General features: G+C 47.6%; 2 protein-coding genes across 2 annotated transcripts in view; both read right to left on the bottom strand.

Annotated features, from left to right (window-relative positions):
* Positions 1-1104: 1104 nt before the first annotated feature.
* LOC131284212 (ras association domain-containing protein 8-like) lies at positions 1105-2541 on the bottom strand. The gene is made up of 3 exons (XM_058313067.1): positions 2440-2541; positions 1521-2091; positions 1105-1265 (listed from the first exon to the last, which is right to left on the bottom strand). Exons 1-3 carry the CDS (start codon positions 2539-2541, stop codon positions 1162-1164), a joined length of 777 nt encoding a protein of 258 aa, XP_058169050.1. The 3' UTR covers positions 1105-1161.
* A 1658-nt stretch (positions 2542-4199) lies between these two features.
* Positions 4200-17068, bottom strand: part of LOC131284213 (la-related protein Larp4B-like) — a 40188-nt gene continuing 27319 nt past the window's right edge. The window contains exons 3-4 of the mRNA XM_058313068.1: positions 4334-5906; positions 4200-4271 (exon numbers count right to left, since the gene is read on the bottom strand). Coding sequence (XP_058169051.1) covers positions 4200-4271; positions 4334-5906 — 1645 coding nt within the window. The remainder of the gene's footprint in view (positions 4272-4333; positions 5907-17068) is intronic.

Raw genomic sequence — 17068 nt, forward strand, 5'->3', positions numbered from 1 at the left:
TCTAAATAAATTAAAAACATACAATCTGTAAAACATCCTGACAATACCTGTGGGCAAGTTTTAGTAAACTCTTCTGCATCGGCAACACACTTTAAGTAAGTAAGTAAATGGCAACCTAAACGAAAGTGAGTATGTGTTTTCCCATTGTCAATCTCACACGTCAATTTTAATAAAACTTTACATACAAATATAAAAACGTCCACTGGGGAGGGAGGGCGGGAACTAAACCCCAATTGCAATAAAATACGTTACAGTACGGACAAAGAGTAAGGACCGACCTAGTATGTGTTCAATCGGAACTTTTTTTTGTTGTTGTTGTAAAACCTATTTCCCCCTCTTTACGGTTTCGTCAAGGATAACCAAAAGGAGGAAGGAATGTGTGGCGGTATATATATAAAAGTATAGCGGGCTGGGGGAGGCAAATCCTTGTTAGGCTTTGCTCCCCCGGGGGGAAAAGCATACCCACTCGAACGCACTGGGAAACGTAGGCTTCCACATCTGGATCGAAATTTCCACTGCAAAACTTAAAACATTGGACCCTGGATTTTTTCATTTCGCTTTGCCTCTGTAATGGTATGCTTTTTTCGCCGCTTTTCGTCCTTAAAGTAGAATAAAAACAACAAAGACACGGGAGGAAAACATTGGAAAAATGCTTCTGGAATGCTTTTGCCTGCTTCTCTAGCCGCCGCGCCCCGCCACAAAGCTGCCGTCCACCAATCGTGTGGTTGTGTTTTGTAGTATTTGTTTTAAGTACAAGCGCATAACTCTACTTTCTCCCTCATTTTTTTCTATGTCCCGTGTCCCTCTCCCCTTCTCTCGCCCCTTCGCCTGTCTGCCCTTACCAACGATTATCACATTTGAGAATGGTTACCATCATTTTGATTACAAGAATAACTTCCGCACGCCGCCGCAGCCGTCGTTTGCTGCTGCCTTCGGATTCGACCGCGCTCGGGAGGGGGAAGTTTCCGAGGTCCGGCAGTCCGGCGGGGCTCTACTTACGCTCTATACACACAAACACCTCCGCCCTGCGCCGGTTCCCCTGATCCTCGGGAACAACACCCGCTCCCTTGGAATTCCAATTCGTCCAGCATCCGCACGGCGTCGTGGTCGTCGTTTTCGGCTGTCCGTTTGTCCATGGCGTTGCAGCATGGTTCCGGTTGTTCAAACCCATACGCCGTGGGGATTTTTGCTCGTCGGAACAGCGTTCTCCAGTTGCCTCGGGGAACCGATCATCCGTCGGGTGCTGCCGGGTTTAACGGAACCAACTGAAGAGGTGAGTGAGAAAGAAGGAAAGGGGATGAATAGTTTTAGTTGAGGTGTAGGGATTTTTTAATTGGGAAACTTTTTTTTTCGAGTCTCTTCTTTTCGGCATGGAACATCGGATGAATACAAATAATGTATTCGATGCGTTCGAAAGTAATGAACCAAAACAAACTCCGTGCGAAAAAAGGGAGAGATTCGAAAAAGAAAGCAAAAACAAAAAAAACAGAAACAAAAACGACTCTTACACTCGGACTCACCTTCCAGCAGATGCCGGACTTCCTCCGCCGGCGGCACCACCGCCAGGCTCTGCAGGTTGACCTCCTTCATCTCGTGCACCAGCTTCTCGACCTGCTTCTTCTTGTCCGCGATCGCGCCCTCCAGCATCGCCACCTCGCCCTTCAGCTTCTCGTGCGCCTTGTTCGCCTGGTCCGCGCTCTGGACCGCCAGGTCGATCTCCACCTGCAGCCTGTCAACTTCACACATTAGATGCCGCTCCAGCAGTTGCTGTCGGTTCGGATCGTACTGTCGGCTATACTTGCGCTGCTCGACCAGAATCTCGTCCATCAGCAGCCGGATCTTGTTCTTGCACTGCAGCAGCTCCGTCTCGCAGTTGGCCAGCTTGGAGCGGAGTAGTGTCAGCTCGGACTTGAGCGTTTTCTCCTGCTGCCGCACCAGCTCGCTCTCCTCCTCCACGTACTGGAAGGCCTGCAGCTGCTCGCTGGTGGCCCGGTACTGCTGGTCGGTTTTGCTGAGCTCCAGCGCGAGCGCATCGAGCTGGTCGATCTGGTCCCGGCTGCGGCCCTCCAGGTACAGGATCTCCGAGTCGTACTGCAAAACGGAAGGTGAGACAATGTTAAACTTTTCGAAAGGCAAGTCCGGCAAGAAGAGCCACCTATCGTAGGTGAAGCAAGTCCTGTTCAGCCCGAAGCAGAGACCCCTGCCGCTACAATAATCACAAGCGTAAAAGTTAATATATTATTAGCACACTACAAGCTACCGGCTAAGGAGATGGTGTAAACAATGTAAACCACAACCATTTACAACGGACATCCTCATCATCTTGTGATCCTTGGGCGTAAGAAAACCGATCGAAGAAAAAAAAAAGCCACTCGAAGGTAGCAGAAGCACCCGGTAAGTGTGCCCCAAAAGTGTCCTCATCGTGCTTGTCATCATTACCGGCTTGTCATCGCTGAAGTCCACCACCAGAATGCTGGTCTTGTTCTTGGGAGGCCAGCCAGGCATGCTGCTGCCGATTGGTTTCCACCTCCCTCCCCCCATTTTTGTTCGACCACATTCGGCGCGATTGGGGGGGATTCCACTAGGACGCTTCCTAAATCCACTTGAGGACCCTAGACCACTAACGCTGCTCGTCATCGTTATGGACTCGTTGAACAACACTTATATTCTTTTTTCGCCCAACCCCCCTCTTCTATTGGGCCATGATGTTTGCTGCGGCATGTAATCGAAGAGGGGGAATGTAAGTCCTCCAAGCATCGGCTCGTTGTGCCTTGTTTCACCTTTCCGGAACTGATCCCTACGTATGGGCTTCCGAGGGAAGGTATCTTTCCTCCTCATCGCGTACCGTCGTCGTGTTCGGTTTGATTTTACTTCTTCAGGAGAGGCACTCGCCGACTCGCAGTGTACGGTTTGTATGTGTGTATGTGCATAAGTCAAGAGGGTGGGTTTCAGAAGCGCGTGCTATCGAAACTAATAAGAGGTGAAAGCTTAAGTGGCTTTTTCGAAAGCGAAGAACGGAAGAGCGCTATAAGCCTTCGTCAAACTTTAACCGGATAAAGGAGAGGGCTTCGGAAGCACTATAGTAAAGTGAGACAGCCTGTTAGACGTGGGGCGTACCATCACCAGTTGAGATATACAATTTGTAAACATTATTATACCTTTAAATATTGTTTTTCGCAACATTGTTCGTCTTCATTTTTTAAACATATTTCTCGCTAAGAATCTATACTCCAAGTAGGCTTAATTATCAGTGAAAATGATCGAGCTAACGTAATATTTAAAGTCGAATGAAATGGCCATACAGTAGGTTCCCGCAGTACGCTAATGTTTGGGACCGAACGCTATAGCGTATATCCAGTTTTAGCGGATTTCCCCTACCATATCCTTAATACTTCATATTGAAGAGTTGACACCAACAACCGCTTATTTAACATATCTTCTATCCAAATCACTAATAAGTGTTCCATTTTTTCTATTATTTCATTACGTTTCCGAGAGGCTATACTCCTTTCGTAGAATTCCAGAGCCTATCTTAACTTTGCATAATGGTCCGCACTGTTGATTGTGGTCGTTTTATTTCCCAGCAATTGCATCGTAACTCTTTGCTTGTTCGAACACCTTGACTATTTCTATCTTTCATAGAAATTCGGGCCAATGAAGTCATGGCCTTTAAACGGCTTTTTAAAACTGCGTATTAAAAACTTCATTCTACCAAAACCAAGCAAAATTAACTAATCAGAATTCAAGCAACAACGGTAAACGCAATGAGCTGTCGGTTATAAAAAAAATCGTGTATCTCGAGTATAGAGTACTGTGGGGACCTACTGTTTATGCTATCTTATATTAACAAGCAAAAATGCTCATTTTGATCTTTAATTGGGTCGAAATCGTTCCAATTTGAGAGAAAATAGCGATGAAACAAAATACGTAAAACCTTGTTAAACAATTAGAGGCGGTATTATATTATTTCAACACATTCGCTGTAATTGATCTACAAACAGGTAGCTTTCAATTGAAAAAAAAGGCTAAGGAATTTTATCTTAGTGTTGTTAAATTGATGTTAAAATGTGTAATATAATATATTAGACACCGTGTACGTTACCGATCTTTCGCTAGGGTTAAATAAGAAATCAACTTAGATGGAAGGTGTGTAGAAGTACAAGGGACAGAATACATTACAAATGAAAATAAATTATAAATTAAAGGTTAACATTTATAGCCTCGTTGTTAGTTTCGTTGGTTGGGGTTTTGTGTAGCACATGCAGTACATACTAAAAAAAAAAGAGAGATACGTAGAAACAGGGTTAGTAAGCTCCCCGGAAGCAGGACCCACCTTCGTTATGTCGGCCTGTTGGTTGTTGATTTTTTCGCGCTGAAGTTTGATCAGTTGTACCAACTCCCGGTAGCCGGTTACCGGAGGTTGCTGGTCCGACGAACCCGCCCCGATCCCCATCAGCAGGTTCGTCTCGGCGTTGGTCAACCCGAGCAGCGGTTCACCGGGTCCCGCACCGACCCCGCTCCCACCCACCGACGGGCCACCGAAGGAGGAAATCGTCGACGAGGCGGACGACGATCCACCACCACCGGGGACATTCCCGGCGGCCGCCAGGTTCATGTTGATGCTGTCCTTCTCGTACTTCCTGCTAATACCCCCGGCACTTCCGGCACTTCCGGAGCTACTGAGACTGGTGAGCGTGTTGCTACCGTTGCCGAACGCCACGTGGTGATGGTGGAGATGGCTGCCGCTACTGTTACTACTTCCACTGTTGTTGTTGTTGTTGAGGCCATCGAGGAGGAGTCGGTGGGACAGTGGACTGTTCCGTGGAGGCGGTGGATCCCGGTACGGTGGTGGCACAAGGGCCCCATTCGAGGAGATACCGGTGATAGGGGAGTTGGTCGTCGCGCCACTACCCGCTCCTCCGCCGTGCCCGGAGGTTCCGCCGTTCAGCAACAGGTGGCTTCCGTTCGAACCGTTGCTGCCCGCGCTCTGATTCGCCCCACCGACGCTCGAGCTGCTGATGCTGCTGATGCTGCTCGTGTCCAGGTGCTGATGGTGCTGATTGTCCGTGCAGAGCAGGTTCTGGAGCTGCGTGTGGTGGTAATGCTGCTGCCCGACAACGCCGACACCGGCGTACCGATTTAACGTCCCCAGGTGCGGTGGGTGCTGGTTATGTTGATCGGCCTTCATGGTCGCTCCCACGATAACGCTTCCCACCGCCGCCGGGACACCACCACCGCTTCCAGCTGGCACGACCGCCGACACTGGCGGGACTCGCTCGTTGAGCCCATTGCTGAACACGAGCCCGTTCACCTTCCGGTCGAGCGAACTGCGCAGATCGGCCGCGTTAAATTCGCCGACCACATTGCCCCCGACACCGCCACCGCTCCCCGTCGCCGCCGACGCCGAGCTCCCGGCCGGACTGCCACTGCCGCTTCGGACCTGGCCGTTACTCTGGCTAACCGATGATGCATGTGATTTTGGCTTCTTGATTACGCTCGCATAAGTCGCCTCGACGGGCTGCTGTTGTTGCTGCTGCTGCTGCTGCTGGGGCTGAGGTTGTTGATGGCCGCCGCTTCCACTTCCCGCACTCCCTCCGATGCCACTGCTCGTGCTGGTATGGTTCGACGAGGCAGAGCTGGCGCTTGAAGAGCTCGCGGTACTGCTGGCACTACTGCTGCTACTGTGGTCACTGGTCGCCGTAACGCCGCCGCCGCCACCACCACCACCCTTCCCCACCACCGCCGTCACGTTCGGCGAATGGCGGACATTGTTACCGTGGTGGTTCTGCTTTTGCTGCTGCTGCTGCTGGACAATTCCTCGCACGATCCCCACATTTTGGTGCTGCTGTTGCTGTTGCTGCTTCGGTTGCTTGCCGCCGCTCGCCTTCAACGTCTCCGGGGACGATCTGAGGGGAAAACCATAATGGGAGTAAGACAGTAATTAATTGTTTGTGATTGGTTTTCGGTGTTAGCGTTAGCGAGTGCGAGTGTGTTGGAAGTGCCATGCACACCCGGCCATATCCCGTGGCGTCGAGAGAGAGTGTACGGTTGATTAGACGATGGATACCGTTTTACAATTGCCACACACCGGCATGTGCCATCCATTTGCTGCACACATCTCTCCACGAGCGCTGCAGCATGTTGCAAAAGCAATTACGAAATGGGGGGAAATGGGAAAACCGATCCCGGTTGATAACGCTGCGTCATGAGGCGAACCTTCGTTACATTCCGACGACTCAGCTTTACTCCGAGCCGGGGGTCGGTGGTGGTTGTGGCTTCTACCAAGGGCGAAAAACGAGATTGCACTGCAGTATTACACGGTGGAGAGGATGCATGATATTACCCGTAATCGCCAGTGCCACGGTTTCTTCGCTTGCCGGCACCGGCTGCTTGGGCAGATGAGTTCGAAACGATATCCAAGATTTATGGAGAGGCCAACCATAAAGTAGGCAGTGGTAGGAAAAGGTTCCCCCTCGGTCGTCCGTCGCAGGCCGAACGTAACGAAATAGTTTGGCGCTAATGTGAAGCGTACGGGTAGATAAATCCACTTGGTCTGGGGCAAAAAATAAACAACCAACGGGCTGAACGAGATTCAGCAACCCTCCTCCTCCGGGAATGAGCTTTAAAGTATCGATTAAAGGACGCCAAAATAACACCCAACAACACAGGCCCACTAAATTCACCCTCTTCCCTCCGACGGGGAGGGAAGGCGGTTGTACTGCAGCGATTAGAAGTGGTCCCTTGTCAGCAATAACCGAGTCGCCCGCCACCGTCCGCAAAAGGAAACGGGCGCACACCCGGCATGTGACACAATTAGCGAAATTCCTGCAATTTGTCGTGGCAGTAAACAAGCGCTTCCGAGTCACGGTGGGAGGCTTTTCCGATGCGCCAAAAGCGTGTAGGCGGGGGAGTAAATCATCAGAAGTTGGTCGACGTCAACACCTTCCTCCGGAAGTTCCGAGGTGGAGGTGGGTGATTAAAAAAAAAAAAACCTGCAAGCGTATGAAATCGAGATCAGGTTGGGTGCGTTTTTTTTCATGAAGCCACATTGAAGCTTTCCCTTTCGCTCGGGGAAAAATTTACGACACAAAAATGAACAGTGTGCACAAAACACACAAAACAAAAACGCAACAACACCCCAGGGGGGGGAGCTGGAAAATGCAAGCGAAAATTCCTCCACGTGGTGGTGGGGCCATAAATATCCTTCAAGTCACTTCGCGTGGGAGGGGGGCGGGAGGTCAGCTTTCCGGGTCGGAAAAACGTTACGCGCGAGCCAAAAGGGAGAGTTATTTCCGAAAGCCAGCGAGCTTGATGATTTTCTTCCATTTTATTTGCATTTCCGTGCTGTAGAAGGAATGTGTTGGCGGGTGAGTGATGTTGTTTTTCCGGGCACCCAACATACCAGATCTATTTTACACCATTTCCGAAGAGGAAAAAAAACACACGGGGAAAATGGTACTACGAATAGGCAGGTTGGAAATGTTCATGGCACCATAAATAACATCACGTGGCACTTGCAGGCGGGCCTCTCGTAATGCGACAACGTTCTCGCCTCCTCTCCCTCTGTTTGGGGCACACGAGGGTCGAGAACTGTTTTGGGGGCCAGCGAGTTCCTTCCACGAGCCGGGTTGCTGTTGTCACGTCAAGACCGGGTATCAAATTGCCTTCCGTTCTCCCGTGACACTGCGGCAGAGTGATCGCAAGTGTCAACCCCCTTTCGAACCCTTTTAACCCTTCGTTTGGGGTGGTGGAAGACGTCGAGAAGTCTTCTGCATATCGCATTTTCCCGGTGAGGAAATGCCACCGTGGCGACATGTTGATAGACCACAAATTCATCACCCACCGGGGTGGGGAAGAACAGGGGGGAGCTGTAAATGAAAATTGATGTACCGCGGGACATGCGGAAATCGGGAAAATCCCCCTTATCAAATGCCCCTTTTATGGTGTGTGTGTGTGTGTGTTCCGGTGGATCCAAGACCATCAACCGGTGCCGGTGTCAGTGACTAACACGATTTATCAATTTTCTAGCAATTTTCATTGCCCATCACCAACGCAACGCCCCCCCCCCTCCTCCCCTCCCTCATATCTTCCCGCTTTTCCCAGTTTCGCGTGTCAGAAGGAAGTGACAGAACTGACAATAATGTCGCACCGATCTGTCGCCCTTTTGCTCGGTGGATGGGTGGGGTGTTATGTTTGTGTGGAAAATCGAATTGAATTTAAACCGTACCACGTCGGGTGCACCCTTCCCCCTCCTACTCCACGAGTGGGTGGCGGTGGCACTTCCGGTGGGGCCGTCGTAAAATGATAATGTGCAGCGCGAGACGGAAAAGCCCGCCTTTTGCCCACCCCCCCCGGGGGGACTATTTTTCCGAAGCTCATTTTCACACCATCGCCACCTTGGAAAGGTTGTGGAAGGAGATGGGGATGGAGAGGGGTGGTGCGGTGAGTGCTCGTTTGTAAAAGAAGCTACACAGATGAAAAGAAAAACACATTTTACAGCCCACCACCACCCTCCACCACATCCCCCATCATTCCACTCTCGAGTTGGGGGACCGAAACCGTTTAAGGGTGTCGTTAAAATGCATAAATTTTTCCTAACTGAATTCCAAAGAAAATGTCCCCCATCGGCCCGTTAAAGACACGGAGCGTGGTTCCGGATGGATAAAAAAAAAGTTGTCCGCTGAATTGTGATTCCTTCTTTTTTGCATGCCCCAAAGAAAAGCTCGCTTTCCCCGGGAGAGGGGGGACGACTGTTTCGGAAGTAAGGTTAAAAAAGAAAGCATTCCTTAAATTCGCACCCAACAACCGGTGTCGCGGTGGACGACCAAGCCGGGCCGGCAGGCAGGCAAGGCATGTATGGCAGCAAGATTACTTTTACTGTTTTTCTTTGGAAAGAAAAACACCTGCAGCGCGCACTTACGAGACCCCGGAACCGAAAACCCGAGGCGCACGGACCGTTCGTTTTGGGAAGTTTCGTTTGGTAAATTATTTTTCCATCTGGTTGGTAACGTTCTTTCCTTTCTCTGGAAATCCTCCCCGCGCTGGCCGGAAGGTTAAGATAATTTTCCACATCTTTAGGGAGGTTCGAAGTGAAAAAATTAAATGGAATGAAATAAAAAAAAACCGAAATGACCATCGGCCGCACGTAGCGATACAACAGTGAGGCGCGGCGCTGTTCCGCGTGGAAAGGTTGGTGAAATTTATGATTATTTTTCATTTAGAAGAACGTCGTGCATCGTGTGAAATTATTCGAAGACCTGGACCTGGTCGGCATTTAATTTTTCCTGAGGAATATAACTTGAATGCCAAACTCGTTTAAATAATTGGAGCATAACGAACCGGGACGTGCCATCCCCAGTGTGAGGATTTAGGAGAGCTTGCAAACGACACGATAACACGTGATAACCGCTATGAAAATTGTTCAGTGGTGATATCTAAATTGCGGTTAGATTTAAGTTCCCATGTGCCGCATAGGAATTTTACCGAACAGATGGGAGAAGGTCCGCTTCGAACGGAAGAAAGGAGAAAAAAGTTTAGACTGCGCTTTTCCGGCGAATGAAATGAACTGCACCCGCGGAAAAACCCCCCGTCGCGGTATGTTGACCACCGGGTGTGGGGACGAAAATCCGGTCACGCGGTTTCGCAAACGGGAGGCCCGCGCCAGACAACGACATCGTTTAATGCGATTAAAAAACATTGGCTCGCCACAGATTCAATTAACACCTTAATCGAATTACGACCCACCGAACCGTACGATTGCCTGCCCGAGGGAAAGGTGTAGTGGGGGAGGGGGAGGAGGACGAGGATGGGAGCGGGAAAAGGACAAGGTAATCGACGCCTTGAATTCGCACATTCGCGGCGGCAAATGGTTTTAGTTTTCATGGGAAACGTCGTCGTCGCCGTTTCCGGCGAACGGAGGAGGGGAAACCCGGAGGACGCGTAACGGTGTCCAATTTTAAGCACGCGTTACGTGCGGGTCCTTTCGGAAACCGAAGCATAGTGGTTCAGTTCTGGTCATGTCGACGACTATTTAAAGGTAAGGATTCCACTTTGATTTAAATTTCCTTTTTGAGAATTTCACTTTTATTTAAGGACTATTACTAGCAACAGAAACAAAGCCGTTTAGTGAAATTTGTGCTTCATTTCCGGCTTAAGAAATTTTGCTCAAAACAATTTAAGTGAATAAGTTCCAATTATGCTTTTCTAAGAATGTTGAAAAGGTTATCAATGTCAGTAAAAATGGATTAAAGGTGATCTAAAACATAAAATAAAATATTTATAATTAAAACAAATTAAATTAAGTCAATCCAAAGCCAACGGCGCAGATTTCACTGTGCGAAAAACAAACCCGCGGTTCAGCCAGTTTCCTCGTACTATTGTGTTAGGGAAATAGCACATCGATGAACCCGACTGGATCATCCACCGGAGAGGGAAAATGGGGGTTTCGGGTGGAATTAGTTTTAAGTTTTCCAAGTTGACGATAGAAAATACCACCTGCACAAAAAGGGGTTTCCCGTTTTCCCCCCGAACTCGATCGAGAGGAATGTTTGCCAACAGATTGCGCTTTTGGTGCTCGCACACACACACAAACTGTATTACCACTCCGGTGGCTTTTTGGAAAGGCAGCAGGGAAAAGGGCACTCGCGGCGAGGACATTCGTAAACATTCGTTACGAGGACGCGATAAAACACCCAAACACCTGTCCTTTGGGGTTGCATACACACACACACACACACACACAAGCACGCGTGTGGGTTTAGTAACGCGTACGAAAGCGAACGGTTATCATCATCCCGCCCGCTTCGAAGTTATTCAATTGAATAAAGCTTCCATCCCATTTGGGTGCGTGTTTCAACACGACGATTTTCCCGCCCGTTGGCGCGTGACGGCGTAATGGAGGCGCCTGGTGGTTTTGTTGGGTGCGAGTGTGTGTGTGTATTTTTCGTCCTTCGTTCCCACGGGGGGATTCTTTCCCACTTCTTCGCCCGGCGAATGAAAGAGTAGGGGGAAAATAGTGGCAACTACCATCACACACCCACCGCAACTCAAAACGACAGTTCGATTTGGGGAATGCGGTTATGGAGGATTTCCACGCCGAGTGTTGGGTGCTAATCTGCCGGCCCTAATCCACCCAATTCCGACCAGCAGACAATATAATCAGTGGCATTAACGGTTCGCTCGCCTACCGTTCGGCCCGTACCGTGCGAAACCGGAAACCGCGCCTTACGGGTAAAGCGTAGCGACGACTAAGTCCACCTCCCGAAAGTCTCGCCCCGCACGGCTCGAGCCATCCAACCGGCTTGGATTGGGCCGTTTAGCGGGATGAAGCCGTCGCTAATACGGTTGTCTAACAAATAACGAGCGTCTTTGATTGTTCCAAGAAAAGGTTTAAGTGTTGTTTCCCCGGTGGGTGTGTTCAAGATTGCGATATCCCTGTGGAAACAATCTCATCGAAATGAGGGGAAAACAAAACATCAAATATAACATAACTATTCAAAGCCTCGTAAATTGAAATTTTTCTGGGAGATACCGGAGTCTTCTATAAAATCAATAAGTTTATTGACACACGTTTATATTTGTTTTATCCATCAGCAAACTTTTATGTTTGCATGTGAAAAGCGAATGATGTTTATGTTCCATCGAGGAAGCGTTAAAGTTTGACAGGGATTTGCACAAAATCTGAGACGTTTATGGAATTATTTGCACTTTATTGTTTAACTTCCAGTTTTCTTTTTTAAGTAGGATTTTCGACATAAAGGAATAAAAAAGTGGAACCACAAGCGAACATTTTCCAGTCGCATAATCACATTACGTACTGACTCTTCGCCTGCAGCTCGCTTTAAAAAACGCACAGAAAAAAATATTATCCACGGGAATAAAAGGTAATGGTCATAACGGTGGTGGTGGTTTGTGACTCGGCCAAACTGCACCATGAATGATTTATCGATGTCATTCCAGCAAACGGTAGCCTCGCGCGCTGTGAGAAAAGAAGCCAAAGAGAAGCCAGTTTCGCGGCACACAAACAAACGATTTCCCGCGATAAGTCGATAAGGCGTAGCGAGGGGTGAAAAAATGTGCTGCAAGGGAAGGAAAATAAATCCAACCGAAAAACGGTCTAATGATGGAGAGTGCGGGCTGAGAAAGATGGGTGAGCCCGACCGAAATAGCTCCTTTACCATAAATCAGCACTCAGTTGCAGCAGTTCCCGGAGTGGCAGTAAGTGTTTACTCCTCACTTCAGGAGAGGGGGGAGCGATGAGGAGGATTGGAAAGGAAGGGAGTAGAGCCATAATGCAAATGTTATATTTTTGGCAGTGCATAATTCACTTAGGCTGTTAAGATTATGGATGCTACTGTTTTCGGCATGGAGCGACAGATAGCGTCTTTCGGTAATTTTCCTATCCGAAGTTTTCTTTCTTCCACCCAAATAAGACTTAAGCTGTCATGTACAGATAATCAGAAGACAATGATAATTTAAAAACAAAGATAATTTAGCTGAATATGATTGGCAAATTTAAAACATTGGATAAATAAAACGATTTAAGTAGAGTTGTGTCATTAATATTCAGATGCATGAATCTGAATGATTCTTTGCGTTTTAGAGATTTATGATTTATTTGTTCATTTCAATAAGATTCATTAGGGTTTCGAAAGATTAATTAAGATTTGAAGATTCGAATCCCAAAAGATTCGTGAATCCATCTGAATGAATTTTAGGTGAAAGGTTGATATGAATGAATCTCGCCAATAGATTCATAAGGCACAACACTAGATTTAACGTTTTTAGTACAATCGCTGAATTGTTTGTACCCTTTTCTACATCATCATATGAGGCAATAACGCAAATGTGTGTTGCCCTAGATTCAACAAAATCTTGTAAAACAACGCTCAACACGATGATCGCCTGAATAAAGCCACCGTGTGTTTGTGGTGGATGTGTACACAGACGGAATCAGCTTTGTTGCATAAATAAACCGAATCCACAACCGAAACACACACGCATTCCACGAGCAACGAGGAGGGTAATGTGATAAGCTGCGCCTTTTCCCGAGGCCAATGGCAACCGGGCAATACTGCGTCATAAAATGTCCCCACGCCGACACGTTCTCGCCGGTTTGTGACGAGCTTATCCGCGGGCGAGCGGGAGAAAAAAAACGCTACCACCACGAGTTTTACGAGGTGACGATGGATGGGGCTTAAATCATCACTCCAGAGTCCAGAGAGGGAGAGAGAGAGACAGAAGCCACGATAAATCGCCGCCCTGAAGTGCTGACAGTTTACTGCACCACATTTGCACATATTACTCCGGTTCCGAAAGTAAGCAGCGTTCGTGTACAATCAAAGGGCGGACCGTGCTGTGCTATTGATTTTATTATGGCGGAATATGTTGTTAAGCATGATGTTAGGCTAATCTCCGTCGGCCGACGGATAATCCAATCCCGTGGAAAAGAACGTCATTTACCGAAAGACAATCAATCTCGGTGGCGTGTAAATTTCATCTCCAACCCATCCGCCCAAGAATGGCTTCATATTTTGAGTAAAGCAGAGGCAAAAGTGATTGTTTGTTTCTTCTTCTCTCCCCAAAAAAAAACTTTTCAAATTTAGTTAAACAAACGAAGGATCGAGATTCCTTCAATACCGCAGGGATAAAAACATAAAAAAAGATTTTAAAAACACACAACCCTGTAAAAAATTGCCTAACCTTGTTTGCCCGGTACGGAAGGATCATTTTTCAACTCAAACAAATTTACCCCGATTGTGTTTGTGTAGCGACGTTAACCGTGAGTTGGTTGACGAGGGACGAGGGACGAGGGACAAGAAGAGTCGCACATATATTCAATTTATGGATGGGTGACGGTTTTGTTTTTCCCCGTGTCTTCCGAATTCCATCGGGGCCTAGAAATTCATAACCGGATGAACACCGAACCGACACCAAATACGGCTACGTGTACCTTTTGCTCAGGTAGGGCCCCCACTTCAACCCAAAGCACCGGAGAGGATTTCGAACGAAAAGGACAAACTAACTTTTGAAAAACAATTCGACACACGACCGGCATTCCCGTCCTTCACAAATGTAGGGTGCAAAACAAAACAAAAAAAAAACACGGACAATTTTTCAAATCCCCACCACAACCGGGGAAACGGTCGAGTGGAATGAAATATGCAATCACCTTGGGGGGTGGAAACCCCGGGGATGGAGGCGGGACAATATTCAAACCGGGGAAAACAATCCGTTCCTAAACAACACTCGAAACTTCACTGACCTGAGATTCTTTTCACATTACATATTTTAAGCATTAAAAACAAAGAAGAAAACAGGAAACAAAAAGCGTGTGTACATGTGTTCCAACCGGGGGGAAATCGAGACATTTTCATGAAAAATGGAAATACAAACGACTCTCGAGGTATGGGACGGGAAAAAGAACCTCTGCATGTATTCCAACAGAGTAGTTTCATACCATCGAAAGTCAGCCGGGCCACATTCTTCGAGTGTATTTCGAATACGTATCTCTGTGGCAGGATGTTTCCGTTTCGCATCTAACAAACAACGAATGCCACTAGAAAGAAGACCACCACAAGGCGTTTGGAATGTGCCCGGATGTTAAGTAAAATGAAAATAAAATAAAACAACAGGGAAAGAGTTGGAAAACGATTCGACGGTACATTTAGCAAAGGTCGTCCGGGGACGGTTTTCCATGAGCGCGAGAAAATAGGGGGACAAAAAATATCACCAGCACACACCAAGTCGTAGTGGGATTGTTGTGTGCTTTTGCCATCGTCGCGGGAAAACCCGGAGAAAAACCACACCCGCACCCCACTACTACCAGCAGGCTTACCTTTTAACGCAAACCGACCAAACGACGAGCGTTTGTGTCGCGGTTTATGCGGGCAGGAGAACGACAAGATGGTACACGAAAGGATTTAAGGGGGATCGGGAGGGAAAAAAAGGCGCCAGGTGATAATGTCAAACCGTGGCACTGGGTTGAAGTCCAATCCATTTGCTTTGAAGGACTTTAAATACAGCAGAACGGGATAACAAAAACCGGCTTACCGAAGTTGGACGTTAAAATCTGGAGAGTTTCGAACAAAATAGGAGCAAAAAGCATCCGAACCTCAACCTTCAAAGAACCAATCGAGCATGCGAGGCAAGGAACCTCAGCAGATGGCGAAAAGGAAAAATCCCCCAACGACTTTCCTCAATATGGCCGCAAGGGTACGACAAAAAAACGGGAGAAAACTGAAAACGGACCTGCGAATGGTCGCCTGAGGATACAACTTTTATTGCGCTTGTAATTGTTTCGGTTGTTTCGGGCAGTTGGGTTCGCCGGTGCCGGTGGACTTTCATTTCCGCTTCCGGTGACAGTACCGAAGCCGCCGGTTACAAAAACCCCCTTCTGGGCTGGCGGTTTCCGCCCGGGTAAGCTTTTCACCTGTAGTCAAACGTTTTGCGAGGGTCTGTTTCCCTTTTTTTTAACCCCCCGTGAGTCGATTGTGTGTGAAGCTCGGCTCGATATCAGGGCGGTTCGAGAGTTCGAACGGAAATTCTCGTTTTTAACTAACCCTTTTGAAAAATCGGACGAAGTGGGAATAGGACCAACGGAAAGCGAAACGTTCAAAACTGGTAAAAAGTAACAGAACAAAAAACCATGATTAAACACTGGCACTAAATCAATTTGCCGTGAAACAAAGTAAACTGATGGACTTTACAAAAACATCCCAATGGTTGTCTAAAGTGTAATTTAAAATTCGAGGTGTGAGGAAACTAATCGAAACCGAATTCCTTTCGAATGAGATTCAAGTGATAATGTCAAGCTGAACTGAAAGCTCAATCAGGAGTTCAGGAATTTAAAGAGTTGTTAAAATACCGGAGAAACGAAGAACTTTCCATTTCAAAGCAAACAGTCGGGTGGAAATATAAAAACAAAGCACTCGATCAGCACACGATACCAAAGTCAAAGTTTTTGATTATGCACAAGAGGCTATTGAAAAATAACTAGATCGTTGAGAGAATCTCCCCACTGACGTTGTGTTTCTGTTCTCGTCTTTCCTCGGTCTCGAGCGAAGGTTTCCGCAATCTGTTAGTGAAATAAAATTGGACTCCAGTGGTACGCTAAAAAAGGGGTGGATACTTTCGTCACAACAGATTACCCCGGTGTCAAATTATATTTTATCATCATTTATCTTCTCCGCGAGGTTTTTACCCGCGGTTCTGGATACTGTTTTCTGTTTGAGGGCGGAAAATGGGGGTGTAACTTTACACGTAATCGATAAGGATACGACTTTGTGACGCCTTTCCAAGCGCATTTATCGGTGTTTTGGACGGCATGAGTCTCTTTGGAGTAATAAGATTTTAAAGCTCGTCCAGAAAATGAATGTGTCGACTGTTGCCGTGTTGATGGTCCAAAGAGTGTATTTGAAAAATGTCAATACTATCAAAACAAAGTACCTCCCTATCTTTCAAATAAAGCTTTTGGAAGAGAAACAAAAATCTTTCTCCGAGTGGATAAATAAACGAACGAAGAAGCTCTAAATAACTTTTTCCGATCTTCGGCAACGACACGTTTGCCTTCCAACACACACAAAAAAAAACGTCGCATGCTAATGGAAAAAGAAATCGCTCGCAGTGTGACTCACTCCAAAAGGCCACGCGGCAGAAAGTCATACCTGGCCGAAGAACAAAAAAAAAAACGGTGCCTCGCAAACTGTTCGTTTGCTTTTCCCAAAGCGTCTGCCGAGCAGACTCTGGCCTGTGGAAGTTGGTACACCGCATTTCGAAAATGTCTCTCTTTATCTTCGACCACTACCGTCACCACCGCGCAGGCAACGTCTAATATTCTCCCCTCCCGTCGTTGCCACCCACACTTCATATTCATACCGCGCAGTTTTCCGCTTAAACTCACATAACCGAGCGGCGAAAAAACCAACATCGTCGTCGTGCGCAAACTGTGCCACTTTTAGTGTCCCTTCGGAAGCATTGCGCCGTGCGCTGATTGTCTCGTCGTTTTGCGGTGATTGTCTGCTGCCATGGCCACGGCCTGAGGGGTGGGAGAAGGCAGAAGGGTGGGGTG

The sequence above is a fragment of the Anopheles ziemanni genome, chromosome 3 (assembly GCF_943734765.1).
Source record: "Anopheles ziemanni chromosome 3, idAnoZiCoDA_A2_x.2, whole genome shotgun sequence".
NCBI classification, from domain to species: domain Eukaryota; kingdom Metazoa; phylum Arthropoda; class Insecta; order Diptera; family Culicidae; genus Anopheles; species Anopheles ziemanni.